This window comes from Triturus cristatus, chromosome 1_1, assembly GCF_964204655.1.
Source record: "Triturus cristatus chromosome 1_1, aTriCri1.1, whole genome shotgun sequence".
Lineage (NCBI taxonomy): Eukaryota > Metazoa > Chordata > Amphibia > Caudata > Salamandridae > Triturus > Triturus cristatus.
Window position 1 is genome coordinate 677,984,093 of NC_140579.1, and position 24,751 is coordinate 678,008,843.

General features: G+C 47.6%; 1 protein-coding gene across 2 annotated transcripts in view; it reads right to left on the bottom strand.

The window, feature by feature from the left end:
• The window catches only part of PSMC5 (proteasome 26S subunit, ATPase 5), a 321,232-nt gene that overhangs the window by 123,599 nt on the left and 172,882 nt on the right, over nt 1-24,751 (bottom strand). For both annotated transcript variants that reach the window (XM_085647065.1, XM_085647066.1), the window contains 2 exons: nt 10,429-10,555; nt 9,406-9,596 (listed from right to left, as the gene is read on the bottom strand). In XM_085647065.1, coding sequence (XP_085503191.1) covers nt 9,406-9,596; nt 10,429-10,555 — 318 coding nt within the window. The remainder of the gene's footprint in view (nt 1-9,405; nt 9,597-10,428; nt 10,556-24,751) is intronic.

The window sequence follows — 24,751 nt, forward strand, 5'->3', positions numbered from 1 at the left end:
GATAACTGAAATTTAACAAGCTAAATATCAATGGAGTACTAAACATAAATCAATGTGGCTTAATTAAAAGAGACAAGCTACATACATAAGGAATATGCTACTTACCAGTATGCATCTGTTCTTGGCATGTAGAGCTGCAGAGTTGTACACTTAGCATAGATCGCCATCTGGTGTTGGGCCCGGATGTTTGCAATTTGTTTTTCTTCTTGGACAGTCTTTGGAAGTCACGAGTTTGGGGACTCCTCCTTCGGTCCGTACTGCGCATGGGCTTCGGCTCCATCCTCAGATTGTTTTTCGCCAACAGGGAAATGATGGAGCGTAGTAATAACAGTGAGAAACCCATGTGTTGTATCTAAATAAGATGTACTGGAACGGATACAGGTAGCCGGGGAGGCGGGTGGGCGTGTACAACTCTGAAGCTCTACATGCCAAGAACAGATGCATACTGGTAAGTAGCATATTCCGTTCGAGGCATATGAGCTGCAGATTGTACACTTAGCATAGATTATATAGCAGTACCCAACCTTAGCGGCGACCACCGGTATCCGTTGCAGCTGTTTGAAAAAGTGTCTTTAGTACAGCCTGGCCCACCCTAGCTTGCTGCTTGGAATGCACATCTACACAGTAGTGTTTTGTGAAGGTGTGCGGTGTAGACCATGTGGCTGCCTTGCAGATGTCATCTAAGGGTATATTCCCTAGAAAAGCCATAGAAGCCCCTAACTTTCTTGTAGAGTGGGCTTTAGGGGGAACAGATAATGTTCTCTTTGCCTTTTGATAGCAAATTTGTATGCATTTTACAATCCACCTAGCTATCCCTGATTTTGAAATGGGGTTGCCTTTATGTGGTGGAGAGAAGGAAACGAACAATTGTTTAGTCTTCCTGAAGGGTTGCGTTCTTTGTATGTAGTATAGTAACGCCCTTTTTACATCAAGCGTGTGTAAGGCCCTTTCTGCAACAGATTGGGGTTGCGAAAAGAAGACAGGTAATTCCACTGATTGATTGAGGTGGAAGGGGGAAATGACTTTGGGCAGAAACTTCGGATTTGTGCGAAGTATGACCTTGCTGTGATGCATTTGTATGTAGGGTTCCTGTATGGTGAACGCCTGTATTTCACCAACCCTTCTAAGGGAAGTGATAGCTACAAGAAAAGCTGTTTTCCAGGTGAGAAACTGTAGCTCACATTTGTGCATTGGTTCGAAGGGCGGACCCATTAGACGTGTAAGAACCAAATTTAGATTCCATACAGGGGAGGGTGGTGCCCTGGGAGGAATTACTCGTTTAAGGCCTTCCATGAAGGCTTTAATAGCGGGCACTCTGAAGAGTGATAAATGCTGCCTGTTTTGTAGATAGGCAGCGATCGCTGCTAGGTGTAGGCGTATGGATGAATATGCCAGGTTACACCTGTGAAGATGGAGCAGATAGCATATTATGTGCTGTATGGATGCATCTAGAGGGTTGATTGTATTGTTACGGCAGTAAATTACGAATCTTTTCCACTTTGCGGCATAGCATGCTCTAGTGGTAGGACGCCTGGCTTCCATGATGATGTTCATGCAATCAGGGGGAAGGTTAAGGTATCCGAATTCTAGGATTTCAGGAGCCAGATCGCCAGGTTGAGCTGAGCTGGGTCCGGGTGCCTGATTTCTCCATGGTTCTGGGTTAGGAGGCATGGGGATAGATGCAATTTTTGATGTGGTACCACTGACAGTTGTAGTAGCGTGGTGTACCACGGCTGCCTGGCCCACGTCGGAGCTACCAGAATGAGTGTGAGGGAGTGCTGTTGTAGCTTCCTGACCACTAATGGAATTAGTGGGAGAGGTGGAAAGGCGTATGCAAATCTGCCTGACCAGTTCATCCATATCGCATTGCCCTTGGACAATGGGTGTGGGTATCTGGCGGCGAAGCTTGGGCATTTTTTGTTTTCGTGGGTGGCGAAGAGGTCTATCTGAGGATGCCCCCACTGTTGGAAGAATGGGTGAAGAACTTGTGGATGCAGTTCCCATTCGTGTAGTTGTTGTGTTTGTCTGCTGAGCAGATCTGCCATGGTGTTTTGTACGCCTGGAACGTGCTGTGCCAGGAGAAAGATGTTTTGGGGAATTGCCCATCTCCATATGCTCTGGGCTACGCGGGAGAGCTGGGGAGAGTGTGTCCCCCCCTGTTTTTGTATATAATACATCGCAGTCATATTGTCTGTGCGAATGAGGACTGCTTTGCCCGAAATCTGTTTTTGGAAAGATTTTAGGGCTAGAAAGATCGCCAAGAGCTCCAGGTGGTTGATGTGGAGCGATTTTTGCTGTGGCGTCCATAGACCTTGCATGGTGAGGTGTAGGAGGTGCGCTCCCCAGCCGGAGAGCGATGCGTCCGCTGTTAGAATCACCTGAGGAACCGGGTCCAGGAACGGCCGCCCTTTGGAAAGGTTTGTGGTGTTCCACCACTGCAGAGAGTGATGTGTGCGGCCGTCCACCAACACCAGATCCGTCAGCTGACCCTGGGCCTGGTTCCACTGTTGTGCTAGGCACTCTTGAAGTGGACGCATGTGGAGTCTTGCATGGGGCACTATGAAGATGCAAGACGCCATCATTCCTATGAGCTTCATAAACACTCTTGCTGGAAGAGAGTGTTGAGGAAGGAATGTTTTGCGTAAGGCTTGAATGCTTGTGATTCTGGCTGAGTTTGGATAGGCAATACCCTTGGAGGTGTCTATAGTGGCCCCGAGATATTGCTTTGTGTGAGATGGTATGAGGTGGGACTTTTGGTAGTTCACCGTGAAGCCTAGCTGGTGGAGCAGTTGGATGGTGCTGTTTGTATGCTGCACACATTGGTCGTAGGACGCGGCTTTTATCAGCCAGTCGTCCAGGTAAGGGAAGACGTGAATGTGTTGACGTCTGAGGTGTGCTGCTACTACTGCTAGGCATTTGGTAAACACCCGCGGTGCGGTGGTGACCCCGAAGGGGAGAACCGTGAATTGGTAATGTTGCCCGTCCACCACGAACCTGAGGTATTTCCTGTGAGAGGGGTGTATTGGAATGTGAAAGTATGCGTCTTTCAGATCCAAGGTTGTGAGAAAGTCTCCCTGGCAGAGGAGTGGGAGGACTTGCTGTAGGGTGACCATGTGAAAATGGTCTGAGTGTATGTAGGCATTTAGAGGCCGGAGGTCGAGAATGGGTCTGAGGGTCCCGTCTTTCTTTGGTATTAAGAAATATAGGGAGTAGACCCCTAGATTTTGTTGATTGACGGGGACCTGCTCTATAGCGTGTTTTTGGAGGAGTGAGAGTACCTCTTGTTTGAGCAGTGTGGAATGTTCTTGAGACATTGGACGGTGCCTTGGTGGGATATTGGGTGGGGTAGATGTTAGTTCGAGACAGTACCCTGACCGAATGATTTGGGTTACCCATTTGTCCGATGTTATGGACTCCCATACGTGGATAAAGTTTTGTAGTCTGCCCCCGACCGGAGTGGAATGGTCTGGGGGGAGCGGAGGGGAGTCATTGTGCGGGGGGGGTGGCAGAACGGGTGTTGTTGGTTTTGCCCCTGCCCTTATTGTTGTTACCCCTGTAACCACCTCTCTGATTGCCCTTTGAAAAGGTATTTTGAGGAGGGGACTTGTAGGAGGTAGAGGCGTTATCGGTGGAGGAGCCTCTGCCTGTGCCACGAAAGGACGAGCGTCGAAAGGAACGTTTGGAGGCTTGTGTTTGGAGTGCCCCCATGGACTTTGCTGTGTCTGTGTCTTTCTTCATCTTTTCGAGCGCTTCGTCTACCTTTGGCCCAAAGAGTGTTTCCTGGTCAAAGGGGTGATTGAGTATGGATGCCTGGACTTCAGGCTTGAAACCTGAGATCCTGAGCCAGGCGTGGCGACGAAGCAGGACACTGGTATTTATGGCCCTAGAAGCAGTGTCGGCTGCATCGAGGGCACACTTAATGGAGGTGTTTGTAATTAGTTTACCCTCCTGTATCAGGTCATGAGCCTTGTGCTTGTATTTTTCTGGAAGGTGCTGCATAAGAGCCTCTAGTTCGTCATAGTGTGCTCTATCATATCGCGCAAGCAGTGCTTGTGTGTTTGCAATGCGCCACATGTTTGCAGCTTGGGAGGCGGTGCGTTTACCAGACGCGTCCAGAAGTTTAGATTCTTTGTCTGGCGGTGGGGCATCTCCTGAGGATTGGGAGTTAGCCCGCTTTCTAGCTGTGGAGACAACTAGGGAATCTAGGGGAGCAGGGCCCTTGATGTAAGCAGGGTCTGTGGGTGCCGCCTTATACTTCTTCTCTATTCTAGGGTTCAGTACTCTGGCTCTGACAGGGTCTTTGAACACCTCTGTAGCGTGCTTGGTGACACCCTTAAGCATGGGTAAAATGGAAGTGGATTTGTCTTGTATATCAAATGTATCCAGTAGGAAGTCTTCTTCTACTGGTTCACTGTGCATGTCCACCCCATGGTAGCGTGCTGCTCTCTGCACTAAATGGTGAAACCCTAAGGAGTCCTCTGGAGGAGACGGTCTTGATGGGTATAAGTCGTCCTGAGGTACATTGGGTATATCAGGGTTATTGTAATCCTCCCATGGATCTGGGGTCCCTGGTGGAGTGGGATCCATTGGGGCGTCCGCCGGGTAATTGTCCGGATCCCCATCATCCGGATCTGGGGATGGGGTCGGATCGTAGTGAGGTACAGGTGGCGGAGACCTGTGAGGTGGAGGTGGTGGAGGAGGTGGAGGGGGTAGGGGAGGCGGTAGTGGGGAGGGCACTCTGAGGGGAGAAGTAGCAGAGTCCTTCTTTTTGGGTGGAGGAGGAGGAGCCGGAGCATCAAGGCGTCTTTTCTTGGTAGTTAAAGTCAAAAGCCCAGTTTTAGGATCTTTGGACAAAGTCTTTTGTAAAGGGTCTGGTGTAAACAGAGCCAATGGTGTCGAGTCGTCTGTCGGCACCGGTGATTTCGGAACCGGGGGTTTCGATGGTCTGTGTGCGCCATGCTTTTTTGAGGTCTCCGGGTGTTTCGGCGTCGAATGATGTTTCGGCGCCGGAGCATCGGTGCCGACAGATTTGTGTTTGTGTTTGGTCGGCACCGAGTGTCCAGGCTTCGGCACCGGTGGTTTCGGAGTCGAGCTGGATTTTGCAGTCTTCGGTGCCGGATGCTGTTTTTCGGCACCGGGTGTCGGCTGGCTCGATCCCGAGCTGCCATAAGACTTTGGGAGCTTCGACACCGGGCCCGAAGGTGGGGTGATCGAAGTTTTGGTTTTGCCCAGGCCGGCAGGCGAGGGAGTAACCCGAGTCTCTTTGGTTTTCGGCGTGGGGGTAGGAGGGGGCATATTACTCACGGCCCGCTGCGCTGGTTTAATGTCCTCCACGTCGGAGTCGTCGGCCTCGGAAGCGCTGACGACGTCTTCCTCCTGCTCGGTGTGTGTTTGCCCCGAAGCTTCGGCGTCGTCTCCGAAGATGTCCGGTGGAGCTGCGGAGGATGAGTGCGCCATGGTGCGTCGAGCTCTTCGATCTCGGATGGTCTTCTTCGATCGAAAAGACTTGCAGGCGGGGCAGTCTCTAGCCTCGTGTTCCGGAGAGAGGCAAAGGTTACACACCTGATGGAGGTCGGTGTGGGGAAATTTAGACCCACATTTTGGGCACTTTTTGAACGGAGTCCTTTCCATCGGCCGGGACCGGAGTCGCGGAGGGCCCGAAGGCCGGTGTCGATGAACGGGATGGAGAAAGTGCCGCTTCGAGAGATGAAGATGATGAAGGAACTCGAAGAATCGAGGATTTTCCGTCGAGGCTGGAACCGTAGAAGTTCGAAGCCGGAGCACGAAGTATCACATCCGAGCCCGATGGCGGAAAAAAACAATCTGAGGATGGAGCCGAAGCCCATGCGCAGTACGGACCGAAGGAGGAGTCACCAAACTCGTGACTTCCAAAGACTGTCCAAGAAGAAAAACAAACTGCAAACATCCGGGCCCAACACCAGATGGCGATCTATGCTAAGTGTACAATCTGCAGCTCATATGCCTCGAACATAACGTTTCAATTGAACACAAATTCATCGGTTTCCTGAACAGTCAAGCTGGATAATATTTTGCATAATATTTAGTTATTGTATAGACTAGACTACAAATAGGCTGGAAAAATGTGAACAAATAGAGGTACCTTGAGGAGGGATGATGGTTATAAAGCATATTCTTTTGGAACACATGTAACCTGTAGATGTTTCAGGTTTACCATTTACAGTAAACAAAAACAAAAAAATGTATGGAAGGAATAATTAAAACAACAAGCATTGGCAAATCCAACCGGTCTGGAACTGGAAAGCATGTCATGTTAATTTTTTTGCTAACATGTAATACACAAAACAATGCAAACACAAGGACGGAGCGCTGAAACCTTTCAGACACTCACCCCCAGTCACAGATCTGGGTTGAATACATCATCGTTCTTTTGCTAACGTCGCCACCCTAGTTCAGACACAGCATAAGCAAATCAGCCTTGACCCTGTGCCTCATGGGAACAGTCCAGCCCGAACTGCCAAGTCATGTCTTCCCTGGACCAGAAAAAAGCATCCTGGGACCAGATGCTTGCAAGGTTTCAGCGCTCCGTCCATCATCTCCTTGTGTTTGCTTTGTTCGCCCTAAGTTGGCAGGGTACGCCCAGACGTGGGTCCCTTGTTCAATTTGCCACTGGATTCAAGCTAGCCTGGCTGAGGAGGGCTGTTAGCCCGAAACCGGTTCCAGGATGCTTGATTATGGTCCATGGAAGACATGGCTTGGCAGTTCAGGCTGGACTGCTCCCATGAGGCACAGGGCCAAGACTGATTTGCAGATAGCTGAGTCTGAACTGGGGTGGCGAAGTGATCTAAAGAACGATGTATTCAACCCAGATCTGTGACTGGGGGTGAGTGTCTGAAAGGTTTCAGCGCTACGTCCATCATCTCCTTGTGTTTGCTTTATGCACAAAACATTGCCAATAATATAAAAAATATGAAGAACTGCCCCAGAAGCTCAGGCACACCAGTCCTTTGCAGGAGGCTGTGCATATGTGACCAGTGCAAGACAAATAGTGGATGAAGTGTGCTGACTCATACTGTACGATATGGTTGGCCAAAGCAAAATGTGAATGACAATTGGACAAAAGGTCTGCATGTCTGTTTCAAATATGTTTTTGGGAAACATGAAGCTCGCAGGACAACTAAAGTGGTCTCTAGGCCAAATCTGAAAGTCTGCAATATTCGCATCCCCCAACCACCGCAGACATCCGTTTCAGGAAATAATGACTGAAGGTTGAATTAATTAAATATGGTCTATCATACAATTTTCAAAATAATCTGCAAGAGAAATGCCCCTTGTTTCTCATTTTTATGCGATATCAAAATGCACTCCCTCTTAAAGCTCTACAGTGTTACATATTAAAACACACCTGGCCTTCCTCCGGTCCTCACCAAATCGTAACAGCAGACAAATCAATGTGACGTGTGGCAAGTAACAAAACAAATGCAATTTTTTCATTATTAAGAAAGAAAAAAGTTCTGCCAACATTCAGTAGTCGAGTGAAACAGTGCACTCCATGATTCAGTAAAGGGTGGTACCCCCCCTTATCAGAAACAACTTTTCTTGTAAATGTTTCAGTCTCACACTTTATAGATGGAAGCCTAACTCAGTCCTCCTTATAACACTGGTTAAACCTGGTCATGTTTAAAGCATCAGTTTATGCACAGCTCGCCTAAGGCCCCTCTACAGACTGACTTGACTGTTCCAAAATCCCATTTTCAGTGACCGATTTCTTGGTGCATTTTGGATCACGATCCAGCTAAATTAACCACTTTCATCTAAGCTTTAGCTGGTGAGCAGATATCCTTGCATTTTCCTCTAGAAGGCACGTGTGTAGAGAGAATCTCATGGAGGACTCAATGTTTGAAAGGTGTCCAGGTCTTGCGGCTGTAAACAAGTTCAAATCTTCAGCCCTCCTCCATAACCTCTTAAAGGCTGGTATGAAGTTATTGAGGTGATATGCAATGTTCTTTTCAGTAGTCTTTGGATTACGTTAGGTGCCATTTTCCAAACCTGAGTGGTGCAGCAGAGTTCTTTTTGGAGAGAAAGTGTTTCCTCTTGGCTACCCTTTCAGGCATACATAGAGTATTTTCCTAACAGAATTATGAACTCTCGGTGTCAGAATTGGCAGAATGTTTGCACTCTCCAGGATCTCTCATATAGTCTGCGCTTGTGATAAATTCTCCGGTATGCAACCCTCGGCCCAAATCTTGATTATGGGCAACCATCTTAAAATTTCCGAATTTGTAAATGATCTGTCTCACTGTGGAATGATGGACTTTGAATTGTTTAGAAATAACTTTATAACCCTTCTGATAAACAACAGCAATTCTTTCTCTGAAATCACAATTTTATTTGACCTAGGTATGATGAGTTACCACAAGCCTGAATGCTTGAGACCAAGATGTAAAAAGTTTCGAATTTTATATATAGGTAGTATAACTTAATGATGATCAATCAATTATGTGCACTTTGTAAGCCGCAGCGGATTCAAATTATCTAGTCTAATTTGGAAGGCAATAGGCTGTACTTTTTCACACAAAGAATCTTAATTTACACTAATATTTAAGTTTAATATATAATAGGAGCAAATTTGGGTGCGCAAATTGTGACATCATTCTAGATTTAACTGCTTTTAGGAATAATAGGGTAGAAGATGAATGGCAAAAATATATTAACACAAAATACTAGGATCTTATTACTCTTATTACTGTACTTCATCTCCAAATAGTTATTTACCCTCTACATCAGTTAATTAGAATTTTTATACATCACCGAAAGATTAAGTCATGGTTGGTCAGTTTGAACTGAGATGACAAACAACAACTTCTCTTTCTTTGATTAATCAAAAATATCACCTCATTACAAACTGACCACACACCTTTACGATTCTGTAAATGTTAAATATTCGGTGGAGCTGCGTGGAAGTAGGATTAACCATTTGTTCACAGCACCACTGGTGAGTAAAAATAGTGAGTTCCCAATCCAACTTTAATTCGATTCTTCAGGTTAAGAATCTTCAGTTTCCCACCTCCTCCCCAAACTCAACTATCCGTGGATTTGGATGAACGGCTTCTTAACTCATATACACATGGAGTTATTCACTCTTCTAGAACGCGGCAGTCTTCCATGATTGTATAATTACAATAGAAAATCTTGCACGTATGAACTTCATTGGGTGACTTTTATACACTGGAAGGTCTTTAAGAGTTGAAATAAAGCATGAAGGCACCTCTTATCAGAGACTGATGGGACACTAGCTCCTAATACAAACTGGAGACTGTAATGCATATCTGCTCTTAGTTTGATAGTACTCCAATGCAACCAAGAACCCACTGTGCAAGTCTTAAGAATACTGTGACATTAACATTCAACCATAATGCAACACACCTTGATATTTTTAGTAGCTTCAAATCCATCTAGCTGGTTAAGCAGCTCAAGCATTGTCCTTTGTACTTCACTGTCCCCACCAGATCCGCCTTCAAGTCGAGAAGAGCCTATGGAGTCAATTTCATCCATGAAAATAATCGAAGGAGCATGCTCTCTGGCCATCACAAACAGTTCACGCACCATACGTGCCCCTAGGAATAGGAACACATTGTTAAAAAAGAAAAAAAAGAAAAAGAGAAATGAGACTGAAAACTACAAGACTTCAATACATACATTGAAATTATGGGACTGAGCTAACTAGGTTTGGCATAACTGTTACAAAATGCGTGTGAGAATTATTCAACACTCATACACACACTTTAAACAATGAACACAAACACCTTAAACAAGACAGACCTATTGGATGCGTCACTGAACATTTGCTATCTGAAGGAAGCGAGGAAAAAAAGGAAATGAAGAAAATATATAATGTTCTAAACACCAGTAAGCAAGAAAAATGGGTGCCTTATAGCTGAGATTTCGATTTCATCAAAAACAATAAGAAACATAGGATTATTCAACTCACAAGAAGAGATATTAAAATAGAATATTTTTCTAAAGATGTGGAGATCATGACCTGAACAATGGAACTCTTTAATTCTTAGTACTTAAGGATTTTGTCCTTTACCACAAAGTAGGAAATGAACAGAGTTTAGGACTTAGGTGTATATGTGCCCAAAAGTGTTGGACTTCGCTTCATGATTTTCACAACTTTTTAAAATAAATTTACAATTTGAGAATTTCAAATTATATAAAAATGGTGTGGAAAAAAACCCTACATAATGTTCACTTTTAGCTGGAGATATTTTTTCACACTGGGAACTTATCTGACAGGTGAAGATGAATGCTGGCTAATTCTGCAGACAGTTAATAGTAGGAACTTGCAAACAATGACACTCAGAAGTGTGTTTTTTCAATATTAATGCCCTAACAGCATTCTAAAACTATGCTTTTTGGGTCCCAGACATTTCTTTCAAAGCCTACCTTCGCCAATGAATTTCTGCACCAGTTCGGACCCAGAAACTCTGATAAAGGTGCAGTCCGTGTGATGAGCCACTGCTCGTGCAAGAAGAGTTTTTCCTGTTCCGGGGGGTCCATACAATAAAACACCCTGAAATCGTAAAAGTTACATTTATATTGTTAAACTGGACAAAACTGCTTAAAGTGAAGTTAAATCGTGTTCTTATTTAGCTAACATGTTGCATTCTAAGCACTAAACAGTTTCAGAACGTAACTTTACTTTTAACAGTAACATTGCTGGGCAATTATTTCTCCAAGACAATAACGACACTGCAAAGGGCCAAATTAACAATGAGCGGAGTCTTTAAATTTAATATTTACTTTGTGTCAAGCAAATCGATGAGACTTTCAGGTCTTGGAACATTAGCTGTCATATCAAGAAAACAAAAAGAGCTGTGCAATCGAACTGTCCAATCAGGCCACACTTTTAGATACTGCACATGTCACAATTATTGCTCCCAATCTCTTCCATGAGTTTCAAGTGCACACTTGAATTTTGCATGAGCAGAAGCGCTATGAAAGGGGATGGTACACTCTGAGGTACAATTAAACTGCATGAGCTCTATGCCAACACCTGTGTTAGCAATATGGAACTGATGCAACAAATCTTGTCTTTTGGCTTTATCCACCAATTAGTCTCTTAATTAGTTGGTCCCATGATCCTTTATATACTTGCATTATTTGTGATCTATTGTCACAATCACCCTCACTCTTGCTGCTCAGTTGTTCGGTCAGTCTTAAGCATGGATTGGTTCAATCTGTTGTTGCTCTCTCTTTATTGAGACAAGCACACTGAGCATGTGCAAAGGATTGATGGTTGTATCACTGTAAAGATTCAGTTTATTTCTGGGGCTCTTCTCACTCGCTGACATGAAATAATTGGAAGGAAGGCCTTCTTGGGTATAACAGAACCTCCACTACATTTTACATTTGCACTGCAACTGAGCTCATCATGGACAGCTTTGAGATGTCGGTTATTGGGACTCTTAAATCTTGTTAAATTCTCAGGATTGCTATTTAGCTCAAATATTTGCTCCTTTACCACCCACTTGTGCCCCTTTTCCCACCACAGAACTACACCAGTCGCAATCAGAATAAGCGTGATTTTCCATACCAGAGACATGACTAAAAAGTGCATCATAGAGAATTCCAATTGTGAAGCCGATAATTTCTACTTTCAGGAACACCATACTGTAACAGGACTCAACCAAACATGATCATTGCCCAAATGTGACACCAACCACCTATCAGGACTGCTAATTTTTGCGAGATCCCCAAGCAAAAACAGAAGTCATATCTATGACCCACCGACAGATTTTAAACCTCTTCATAATTCCAACCTGGCTTGGCAAACATGAGCAATGAAGAAATACTTGGCTGATACCTAAACCTCTTCAAAAAGGAAAAGAAAACAAAACAAGCATTTGCAATGCAATAGGTCTTGCAATTACACGAGTTTGAGCTATTGGCATTCTAAACGACGATGCCTTTTGCTTATTTCATTTCAAACCTTTATTTCGGTCAATTTCAACCATAAAAGATACATTTTACAACTTTTTCCATAAATATGAATTTGTCAATCAATTAGTTTTGCTACAACATGTTGGGGCAATTGAGTACATTTATTTACATGATCCATTCCTGCTATGCCATTAAAACTAAACTACTTCAATAAATACAATAAAAAACATTTAAGAATCATATAAAAGCTAGGCGTTTAAAATAAAACCACATTATGTTAAAATCCATAAATTTTCAAATCATAAACACATCATGTACTCCATTTATCAGAATTTGATTAATATCTCTAAAAATTGATCTTTATAGGATCGCAATTCACCAAAGAACTGCCATTAATTAATAAAGTGCAAAGTGCGAAGGTCTATAAGAGTATAAGCTGTAATTGCAGCTGGGGCGGAGCCAAGATGGCGGAGTGAGCAGACGTCCTGCTCCGGAGCTCCCGCCAGGATCAGCTATAGCACCGGCCGCTGGGCCGTTAGTAGCGCTGAAGGTGCCTATTTTTCGGGGCCCGGCGACCCGCAACTTCACCGAGGGCGAGGTGGCGCCCGGAGGCTGGGAGCTTTCTGGCCGCGAGACGGCAGCGGCGGAGAGCGGCGGGAAGGAGGCCGCGCCGGAGAGCGCAGTGTGGGCGTGCGATCTGCTGTGCGGCGGGGGCGGCGGCCTGGAGACCGAGGCTGGCGGTGAGCAGCGAGGGTGCGCCCCAGAGTGGTGTGGGAGCTTCCAGGAGCCTGCGGAGAGGACCCGCTGTCGCCTGGATCGGGTCCGCCGTCCTGGAGGTGAGAGCGGCGCTGGAGAGGGGGCAGCCGCAGAGAGCTCGAGGGTGCACAGAGAGCAGGGAGCGGAGCCCACAGGTACCCCATAAGGCGGCGAGACCCCGAATAGCACGACCCCGCCACATGGTGAACGCAGGATCGGCAGCTGGGAGCACGGAGGACCGGGCCGCTCGGAGCCGCGGGGGAGGCCCACGCGGCTGGGCCTGAGACGCCCAAGGACGGCCTGGAGTTGCCGGCTCTGCCTCGGATTCGGCTGTGGTGCCCCTACCCCTGGAGCAGCGGATGAGTGGTGCAAGCTCGTGGAAATCGGGGGATGACTGCCGGCGGATGGACCGGGCTGGACGGCGGGTGTCGGCCTTGATGACTGGGGGTGGCCGCGTCCGGCAGAGCGGGCCTTAGCCGGGAGACAGCAGAGGAGCACGACGGAGGGTGGCGGCGAAGAGTCCTCGCCTCCCTGAGATCTGCAGCAGTGTTTGGGACTGGCGGAGCGCCTGGCCTCCCCCTGGGGACAGTTGGAACACACTGGGCAGGCCTGGGGCCGGGCGGGGCCTCTGGGGGCCGTGTCCCTGTGCTCGGCCGGGTCTCCTGGTCATCGGAGCTGTGCCGGGCCCCATCGCGAGGTGGACGGAGCCGATTGAGGCGTTGGGGGAGCCCGTGACCTGCACCAGGCCTAACTACGACAGGGCTTTGGAGGCTGCCCGCAGAAGGAGATACGGGGCCCGGAGCTCGTGACAGAGGCCTGGCGGAGCGGGCTGGTTGCCTTCCGGCGTTACCGGCACCCCTACAAGGACAGAGGATAGACACGCTATAGCCCGTCGGACACGCGGGGCTCCCCTGGGTGGAGGAGCGGATCTCCGACCTTGGGCCTCCTGCCGAGCCTCGACTGGGTGACGGTCCCGCGGGGAGGCATTCCGCAGGATACACGTGGGGAATTGCGGGCTGTGACATGGCCACGCACAGGAAACGACAGGACAAAAATATCAAGGATTTGTTCTCCAAGTCCCCGGGGGGTCAGGTGGCTACGACAGCGGACGCCGGGGGATCTGGCAAGGAGAAGCTGGACGCCGAGGGCTCAGAGCCTATCACTAAGGCCTTCCTGGAGTCCATGTTCGCCGCGCTGAGGGACGACATTCAAACTTTCAAACAGGAGTTCACGTCTGAGCTCAAGGAAGTCCGCCACGATGTGGACAGTATTGGCGAAAGAGTGGCGGACCTAGAGGGCAAGAGTGATGGCAAGGACGAGGAAATCGCAAATCTCCAGCAGGAGATCATCCGGCTGCATGATCAACAGGTGGACCTGCAGGTACATCTTGATGACCTCGAGAATCGCTCCCGTCGTCATAACATCCGAATTAGAGGCGTGAAAGTGGACGACGACACGAAGGATCTGTTCGCCTACACGAGGGAGCTATTCAATCACATCTTAGAGCGCTCGCTGGACACGAACCTGGGGATAGATCGAGCGCACAGGGTGGGTCCCGCCATCGGCGTCCCCGCCGGATATCCTTGTATGCGTGCAGGACTACCTTACCAAGGAGATGATCATGCAAAAGGCACGCCGTATGCACCCCTTACAATTTCGAAATCACAGACCGGTGCTGTTTCAGGACCTGTCTGCGCTCTCGCTGCAAAAACGGCGCCTGTTCAGACCCATCATGGCGCACCTCCAGCACAACAACATCCCTTATAGCTGGGGTCACCCCTTCCGTTTGGTCTTTCGTAAGGACGACAAACTGTACCAGCTGCGCTCTCTGTCCGAGGCCGCCAGATTGCTGGGGGTGGCCCTCTCAGAGGAAGGAGGGGGAAGAGGGGGCCGCCGCATCCGGCACGGGACAGGCTGGGCCTCGCTGGAGGCAGCAGGGTTGTAGACGCAGTCTTAAAAAACCGCCAGCTGCAGAGATCACGAAGGGTCGTCTGTCGGTGTTGGAAGCTGTGTCAACGGACCTTCCGGGCTCGCAGAATGGCTGAACTAGACAAGCACGGTACCTGATATATTCCTTTTCTTGCATCTGGATCCTCAGCGGAAGGGAGGCTTCCTTCCATGATTGATGGACGTTCCCCAAAGACTTTATACCAGTCGCAGGCGTGCGACGGACTATATGGTTACAGTTTTCATGGTTTGGGTTTTTCCTTTTTTGCATTTGAGGGGGTTTGTTGGGGCAGGAGAAGGTTGGGGGCTCCATGCTCGTCTTTCCCGCACAGCCTGAATCATCACTTGCACTCCTGTGTCCCTGACTCGCTGCCACTCCGAAAGCCTAGAGCCCCTGTCTGTGCTGCTGGTCCGCTGCGGAGTCCCCCATGTGATACCCATCATGCCACCCGCTATACTTAAAATACTGACCCTGAATGTCCGGGGTCTTAATAACCCAGTCAAGCGTAAGGCTGTTCTATCATACTTGGAAAACTCCCAAGCGGATCTCTGCCTCCTGCAGGAAACCCATCTGCTGGCGCACGACTGCCACCGCCTTAGGTCCCAGAGGTTCCCCACCCAGTTTTTCTCTTCCAGCCCTACTAAGACAGCTGGAGTGGCGATACTAGTGGCGCAGCGATTTAGGTGGGTGGTCCTCCACAAAGTGGCCGAGATCAAGGGACGCCTTCTGACCTATCGTCTCGCTCTTGGGGGGTTGCCATTCACTGTTAGATCCATCTACGCCACGAACGAGGGTTCTGAGCGATTTTTGCACTCTGCACTCACAGAATCCACGACCACACCAGACCGCCATATCATTATAGGGGGGGGATCTTAACTTGGTGTTCGACAATGTTCAGGACAGATCCAGTCAGCGCTCACACCAAGCTGGGGCCATTTCTGCGGAGGGGCTTGCGCGCTTGCAGGATTTGGGGCTGGACGACCTCTGGCGATCCCTGCATCCCCGCGATAGGGAGTACTCCTTTTACTCCAATGCGCACAAGACCTATGCCCGGTTAGATTACCTATTAGTCTCTGCACCGATGAGAGCGCTTGCGACAGCGGCTGACTTAGGGGTGGTGTCATTATCGGATCATGCCCCGGTGACCGCTGTTTTCACTCTCCCATCCATACCACGTCCTTCTAGGGTGTGGCGTCTCAGAGATGGCCTTTTGCACCGAGACGAGGTGTTTCAGCGCATTAAGCGCACCATTCAGGAGTATCGCACACATAATGACAACACAGACACTTCGCTGGCTACGCAATGGGCGGCGCTAAAGGCAGTCCTTAGAGGGGAGTTCATTTCGATGGCAGACAATAGGGATCGCGGCTGCAAACGGGAAGAGCTTACATAACAGGTGAGAGAGTTGGAACGCATACACCAGAGAACGGGGGCTCCGAGAGTATGGCGGCAACTTAAAGCGGATCGCCAACAGTTGACAGCGCTTGACCAAGACAGGGCGGAGTATGCGGCACTAAGGCTGAAACACGCTTACTATGCAGGAGGGGACAGGTGTGGGCGGCTTTTGGCTCATAAGCTCAGAGAGGTTCGTCAACGACAGACTGTTAAACGGATTTCTCAGGCACACGGCTCGACAGCAACGGATGATAGCGCTATTGCGGAGGCATTCCGCGACTTTTATGCATCTCTGTATGCGGAGGCCCCGCTGGCCCGGGCGGAGGGGGAGGCCTTCCTGGATTCGGTAGATTTACCGGCTTTGTCACCTGAGCAGGCCGAACACCTAGACAGAAGCATTCATATGGACGGAGTCGTGTCTGCTATTTCACGGCTTAAACTAGGGAAAGCCCCGGGTCCAGACGGTTTTCCCGCTCTCTTTTATAAGAAATTTGTCTCTCTGTTGGCCCCGGTCCTCACCAAGCTGTTCAACTCCTTTGCCGCTCAGGGAGCTATGCCAGGCGACCTCTTGGAGGCGTCGATAGCAGTGATTCCTAAGCCGGGCAAGGACGGAGCGCAATGTGGCTCCTACCACCCGATATCACTGCTCAACGTAGATCTTAAGTTATATATGGGGATACTGGCCTTGCGCCTTTGCCCTCTTATGCCGGGACTCACGAACCCGGATCAGGCAGGCTTCATCCCTGAGAGGCAAACGTCTGATAACACTAAGCAGATACTGCATCTTATAGAGAAGGCCACTCGGGTACCGGGGGAATATATGATGCTTGCCATTGATGCCGAAAAGGCGCTCGACCGGGTTCATTGGCCATTCTTAGAGCAAGTACTGGGGAGGGCTGGAATTGGCGACCAATTTCGCACGCATGTCCTTAACTGTTATAGATACCCCACAGCCACGGTTAGAGTGAACGGATGCACGTCCTCCAGATTCCCCATTGAGAGGGACATGAGACAGGGATGCCCGCTGTCCCCCCTTCTCTTTGCCCTCTATATGGAGCCACTGGCTCAGAGGGTGCGACAGAACCCAGAGATCACAGGCATCCGGTTCGGGGGCTTCGTTCACACAATCAGCCTGTATGCGGACGATGTACTACTGGCCTTATCTGATCCGGGCCCTGCCCTCCCAGCGTGCTGGGCAGAATTGGAGGCTTTTGCACGAGCGGCCGGGTTCAAGGTGAATGCTGAGAAATCCCTGGATCGGTCGTTGTCGCGGTCCACTCGTGAGCATTTGCAATCCCGACTCCCCATTCGTTGGGCAACGGACACGATACCCTATCTAGGGATCCAATTAGCCCCATCGCTTTCTCAGGTAGTGCAGACGAACTATGCACAGCTACGCGACAGGATCCGCCGGGACCTCGACAGATTGCGGCATTATCCCCTCTCGTGGTTGGGCAGGATTGCGGCGGTCAAGATGAACATCCTCCCGCAGATTCTCCATTTCTTTCGCACTATACCTCTCCGTCCACCGGTGGGATGGATTCGAGCGACACAGTCAGATCTGGCTCGGTTTATCTGGAATGGGAGGAAACCGCGGATGCGGCGGGCACTGGGGGTTCTGGCCCCGGAGGCGGGCGGATTGGGGATCCCAGATTTGGGACTCTTCTTTCGGGCAGCTACGCTGCGATATTTAGTGGAGTGGAGTAGATGGGAGTCCGAGAAGCATTGGCTATTCCAAGATCAGGCGGTGGCTGCGCGACCGCTAGAGGACATTCCCTTCTTGCGCAAGGCGCATCGGCCACCTAACCTATATGCCTCCTGTATTACGCGGGTCGCCCTGGCGGTATGGGACGCCACTAATCTCACACACGGACACACATCGTTCCCGTCCCCGCTTACCCCGCTGATAGGCAATCCCGATTTCACCCCAGGACTAGAAGAGGCTGCTTTTTCGAGCTGGAAGGCAGCGGGCTGTAGGTCCTTGTGTCATGTTTACGGAGAGAGGGGGGGGTGAACTCGTTCGCTTCTATGCGGAGGGATTTCGGGCTGCCGGAGGTGGAGAGGTTACGGTATATGCAGGTACGACACTGGGCGCTTCAGCCGCAGGTCCGCTCGGGGGCGGAGCGGCTCCTCTCCCCTTACGAACGATGGCTTATCACTCGTACATCAGACAAACACCTAGTCTCAGATCTTTATAAACAGTTGCAGATTAAACACAAACACACATACAATGCGCACAGGCTCCGATGGGAACGAGAACTGGGAAGACCCCCGACTCATAAAGAATGGGAGGGCATCTATTACAGGGCACGACATTCGGCTTATCACATGGGGCTCACGGAGACCCTCACAAAAGTAGTGACATATTGGTATTATACGCCGGAGCGCTTACATGCGATGGACCACTCTAGGGAGGCGACATGCTGGAGGGGTTGCGGTCAACTGGGTAGCCTTACGCACCTATTGTGGGACTGTACACACCTCCAACCTTATTGGAAACTGGTGCTGGATGAAGTGGACAAGCACTTCGAGACAGAGATACCGCGCTTCCCCGCTTATGTGCTCTTGGGTCTGCCCAACCCTCTGACAAACCCATTACGCTCCCACAGAGGCAGATTGATAGCCATCGCGCTGGGGTCTGCTATACAAAATATACTTGCACACTGGCGCACGCCTCATCTGCCGACCTTTGTGGGATGGCTCCACCGATTGTATGATGTCCTGGGTATGAAAAAGTTGGCGCTAACCTTGGCTGGGGAGGGAGACAGATGCAGGGATCTGTGGAAGCCCTTTTTATCACTCTTATCCTCGGAGTTTAGGGAAGTTACGTGTCCCCGATATTTAAGGTTGTTACGTATTGCAGAGAATTCCGATGGGGACGGACATTAAACCTGGCGGGGCCTTGGGCGTGCTGTGGAGCGCGGGAGGAGGGGAAGGGGCTTGAAGGAAGGCGGGGGGGCTGAGTTAATCGGGGGGGGGGGGGGGGGGGTTTGGTGGGAAATGGGGGTTTATATTTGCAAGTTGTGGTCTAGTAAATGATCATTCAGTTAGAGCACACTTCGGGTAACAGAAGAATGACAAAGACCCAGATGGTTGTTCTAGCATTGTAAGGGGAATTCGGGTCTCACTGTATGTTCTTTGTCCTGATGTTCTTTGAGCTATCTTTCAATAAAAACATTTAAACCATACGCTGTAATTGTATGATATTGGCTATTATAGATTCAATCCAATTTTAGCTCTTATAAGGTTCACATTAAATAAAAATCTACTTACACTAAAGACAACCAATTGTGACGTGTCTGTTTTAAGTATACGTTCTGCCTCTCTACAATGTCTAACATTCAAATTTTTGCAAACTGGTTTAATCCAGCTTTTCCTAGGGATATCATATATCATATGAGGGACAGAAAAATAATGTGTAAGTTATTTTTCTTGACCTCTTTCGTGCATAACACGCACTAATCACAGCTACTATCTCCATAGTTATTACCCCATCTAGATTTATTAGCGTTTGTCTGGAGGACCCCATATCTAAATTTCAAAAACAAGGATTTTGCTAATTGTGGACTTACCTCATCTAGAAAGGGTTCAAAATGTGCTACATCTTTGTAGAGGAGAAATCTTGATGTTAAAGATCCCAAGCTAGAACTATGTAACACGTTGTTGTTAATATGGGCCCAAAAGGAAGACTTTAATAGTTTCTTACACACCATGGTCAACTGGGATGATTCTTCCCAAAAGTGCGATAGGCCTAGCTTCTTCAACCACGTTGTCACATGTTTAAGCCATGGGATGTCCTTACTTTGATCAATTTTCATGATCTCCTCTAGACCTTCTTTGTAGTGCAATAACTCTGGGGTTGCCCAGATCCTCACCCAGAATAAAAGAGGTCGTAATAGAGCATGGTGATCGGTTCGTTTAATGTTGAGATCCATAACAGCCGGAATCAGGGTTGTCCTATTTGGGAGGCTTAATAATTTCCGAAAGAAGTTATTTTCTCCCAATTCAAATACAATAGGGCCCCCATATTTCTGCTCCATATAGAGCGGCTGATTAGGCTTTGTATTTAAATACCTCTAAAGGAGGTGAAACTGCTTTCGAGATACTCGCCCCATGTTTCTTCAGAATAGGGGTTGAATTTTGGAGCACGATTAACCAGTTTTTTTCCAGTTATGGCTTCCAGCTCAATTTGGTGTCTAATGTGATGCCTAGGTAATTGAAACTTTGCACATACTCTAATTTCTGATTATTTAGCACTAAATTCTTTTTAAAAGATCTGTGTGGATTTATTGACATGTATTTAGTTTTGCTGGAATTGATTTCGAGACCTTTCTTAATGCAATACATATAAAAGGAATCCATTAAACACTGCAGTCCTTTTGGGGTTTGCGAGCTTAAAATGGTATCATCAGCAAATAGTAATGCTGGTACCACTTTACCTCCCAACTTTGGCGAGTCGTTATTACAGCCTTCTAAATATTGGGAGATATCATTTACAAAAAGTGATAAGAGGGTGGGTGCCAATACACCCCTTCTCACTGGTATTGTGTTAGTAAGTTCTCCCCTAGGCCCCCATCTTACTTTAGCAAAGTTCCCATCATGGAGCCTTATTATTTGTACAAGCAATTCGAGTGGCACCCCTAAGCATTTCAATGAATCCCACAGCTGGTTCCGGGGTACCAAATCGAATGCTGCCTTTAAATCCACAAAGGCGATGTATGAGCTACCCTTTCTTAGGTTTATGTATTATCAGCATATACATGTGAATCTAAAACTTGGTCAATAGTGCTGGGTTTTTTTCTGGACCCAGCTTGTTATCTTGAAAGTATTTTGACCTCTTCAATCCACTCAGTCTACCTAAAATGTGCCTAGCAAACTTTTTTTGTATGATATCAATCAAACTAATGGGGCGATAGTTTGCTGGATCATATCGATTACCTTTTTTAAAAATTTTAACAATTTCTGCCCCTTTCCATGTTTCCGGTATCGGTGTAAATGCAACTATTGGGTTGCAAAGATAGTTTATATATGGTCCCCAGACACCGATATCGTGTTTTAATAAATCTCCAGGAATTTTGTCAGGTCCTGGAGCTTTCCCTGCTTGAACTGCCTCAATTGCCTGTATTGTTTCTTTTAAACTAAAATGCAAGTTGGCAGCCTTTGCAGTGGTCTCAATATCTTTAGTTAGCACAAATTGCTCACAGTTGGTTTCTGAATAAAGATGAGAAAAGTGGGCAACCCAAGTATTTTCATCAAGAAATAAATCTTTAGGGGTCCTTCCTGTTTTATTCCCTTTCGCTATCAAACTACAGAAACCTGTCTGGTCCTTGGACTTGGCCACACTGATTAGACCCGTCCAGATATCATCATCCCATGTTTTCTTTGCTTTTTCAAGTGCTCGCTTATGATTATATCTTTTTTCCCTTATTATAGTTAAATTATTACTTTTAATTGCCTGGATAAGCTCTGTCTTAGCTACCCGGCAGTCTTTGTTGTACCAGGGATTTCCAAGGTCATTCCGATAGTTGACTCCTGCATTTCTCGCTTTGGGTAAATTGCTTACAACCGGAGTTAAAGCATCCACCATAGTGGTGTGTAAGTCTAACATTGAAATTTTATCTACTGGGAGGTTTAAAAAAAGGTGTAATAGTATCTGCAAAGATGGTATAGATACTTATCATAGATTGTGGATTCCCTAGAATATACGGCCACTTTACAGCTCGTCGATTGTTAGTTATTATAATATCGTCCTCAATAATACTAGCATCTTTTTTGCCCACTAAAGTGGATAAAAATGGCTTTGGTGTTAATGTCAGCTGTAGAGGACGGTGATCGCTCTCCATTCTGGAGTCTATTTTTGAGTCCAGAACGTGTGGCCAGAGTTCTATCGACACCAGTATATAGTCTATATTACTCCAGGAGCTGCCTCTACAGAATGTATATGCATTTGGTCTATCGGAAGGCAGACGGGCGTTGCATGCTCAAACTGTGACCCATTGTGAGTTTCAAAATTTGAGCGACTGCTACAGTACACCTTACCTCCCTACCACTTTCTATGACTGGAATATTATTTGCCATGTCTTCGTCCTCAAGGAGGTTACCAAAGCCCACTACAGGTTCAAAGTTGCAGTTGAAATCGCCACCAACTATTACACTAGGTTTGGGCCCTAGTGTATCTAAAAAGGAATCAAGCTGTTCTATCACTGACGATTCTTTATTGGCAGGACTTGGCCTATTATAGATATTGATTACCTATAGGGCATCGCCATCCCGTGTTACCAATTTTAAGCCCACCATATCTTTAGATGGGATATTTAAAGGAGGGATGTCAATTTCCAAGGTAATCCTTATCCATATTACCAAGCCCCCCGAAGGCCTACCTTTAACTGACGGACTTGCGTCCACACTAAACGTCTTAAAGCCCACTATGGGGGGTTTCCAGCGACCAAGTCTCCTGTAGGAGAGAAATGTCGCTCTTCTCTATATATTCGTTCCATGCCATGTCAGTTAAGTTCCTTTTTAGTCCTGCTATATTCCAGGAGGTAAGACATACTTACAAATGCTTACCCAATTCTATAGTAGACAATAGCCCGTTCCCCGTGTTTCCATTAGGCAAAGTAGACACATAGCTTTCTATTAGACTGACTGGGTGCGCCTCAAAGCAAGAGGCTTGTGGGCTTTGGGTATTCCCTACTCCCTCCTGTTTGGATGGTTCATTTATCCCAGCAATTGATATCACAAGCTGAGAAGCTTCTGCTCTATGTGTATCTATAGCTGATGGCAGAGCCATTGAGTCATTCGTCTCAGGGATTGCCAAAGCATTTACACAGTATTGCGGAGGCTTTTGTTGTCAATCTTTATAATCTAGATGTGACAATCCCTCAAATCTGTTTGAAAGTGGAACCAAAGTGTCTGCGTCAATGGCGCTATTTCTGAAAGGCGGTCTATAAAAATAACCTAGCGGAAGTGCGCACACACGGGTATTCCTAAGTGAGGTCTCCTCTTTAATGTTTAGTATATTTCGAACCATCTGGGGGCGTCTAAAGTTTATTACCACACAGTCACCATTTATATTCTTTCTGGATTCTCCCACCCACCCTACCCTGCGAACCATAAGAATGTCTTCAGTATTTAGGGAGTTAAATTTTTGAATTTTGATAGCCAATCAACTATTTTATTCCTTAGGTTGGACCATGTCTCTTTCTGATCTCTTCTTAGAACTGGGACTCCAGCTAAAATTAGCACGTAGGTACATGAGGCGGGGGTTGCTGTAAGACATCGCTATTTGGTATTAAGTCTGTACATTTTGGGCTATATGTCATTGCCCTCCCAGAACGAGTGCCTGGTCTATCAGGGAAGAGTCGTTCGTCTGGTCTGTCAGCAAGGCTCCCTCGATTTCCGTCGGTGGCCTGTGTCCCACCCTCAGTTATACCTGCCTTGTTATTTGCTATGTTATGAAAATTTGTAATAGGGACATCCTTAGAGACATTACACCTGGTACATGCATTACCTATATCAGATGTAGCCCGGCCCTCCACTTGCGATAAAAGTTGTATTGGTAAATGGTGTTGTATTAGCTGTGACCCTCCCTCCTGAGCAGTGGGACAAATAGGGTCATTACTGTACTTTAAGTGCCCTATAACAGTATTCAGCTGTTCTATTTTCCCTTCAAATACCTTAAATTCTCACTCATGCGCTCCTCGATCTGAATTAGCATAGCCTCTTTCACAGATTCTAGGGACGTTTTTATAATTCGCTCCATATTCCTGGTAAATTCTTATGCTTGCAAGTGATCCAGATTGTAGTTGGCCTCGGTCTGTGTACAAATCGATTTTTTATTTACCATTTGTGAATCTAAGTTAAAGTTTAATTTTGCCACTTGGGCAGTCCTCTCTACTTTCTTTGCCTTGGTTTTCCTTATAACGGGATTAGCTCTTTTTTTTGCCCGTTGATCTTCCCCTTTATTCCCTACTATCAATCTTTGTTTCCGAAGTCTGGGTACCATATCAGGACTGGTTGTGTTATTTATTTCATCTTGTACCACAGATGGAGAAGAGATAGAAATATTGGGTGGGGATGCCTCATTTAGGACCGTTGTTATGGGTCTTAACGGTAGTACTTGCGGGGAATCTATCAATTTTGGAGTACACAATTGCCTGTTTATGGGAAGGTTAGCGGAATGAAGGGATAAGCGCCTTTCTGCTATTTGTAACTCGTGATTTAGTAAGGTCTCTGCCCCAACGATAAAGGCATCCAGCGTGGCAGCAGGGCCCTTGCGTTTACTCATAATTTTGGCGAGGACTAACAACAGATTGTTGTAACAATATAGGAACAGACCTTCTCAATAGTGCACAAGACCCACTCTAATAGTACAGCCTCTGATGCCAGTATTTAAGCTTACCACACAAACTATCAGTGTCCAGGTATCAGGGGGGTGGCCCAGGTCAGTCTCTGCCAGTTCCTGACAGGCACAGATGGGCCCGCCCTTGGTCCGGGCTACGTCCCGCGCGCGTCCCACTCCGCGGTGGGAGAGGCTGCGCTATAAGCGCGTTGGCCCTGCCTCCCCCTCACTCGTGGCAGCTGTAGCAGGAGAACTGCACTCTGGGGGTTGTGGTTCTCCCCAGAGTGTATGGAGCGAGGTAGGCGTTTGTGGAGTCCAGGGAGCAAAGAAGTGCGGCAGGTAAGCAAGATGCAAGATCCCCCACGCCGCGGGGGGAGAGGCTGCGC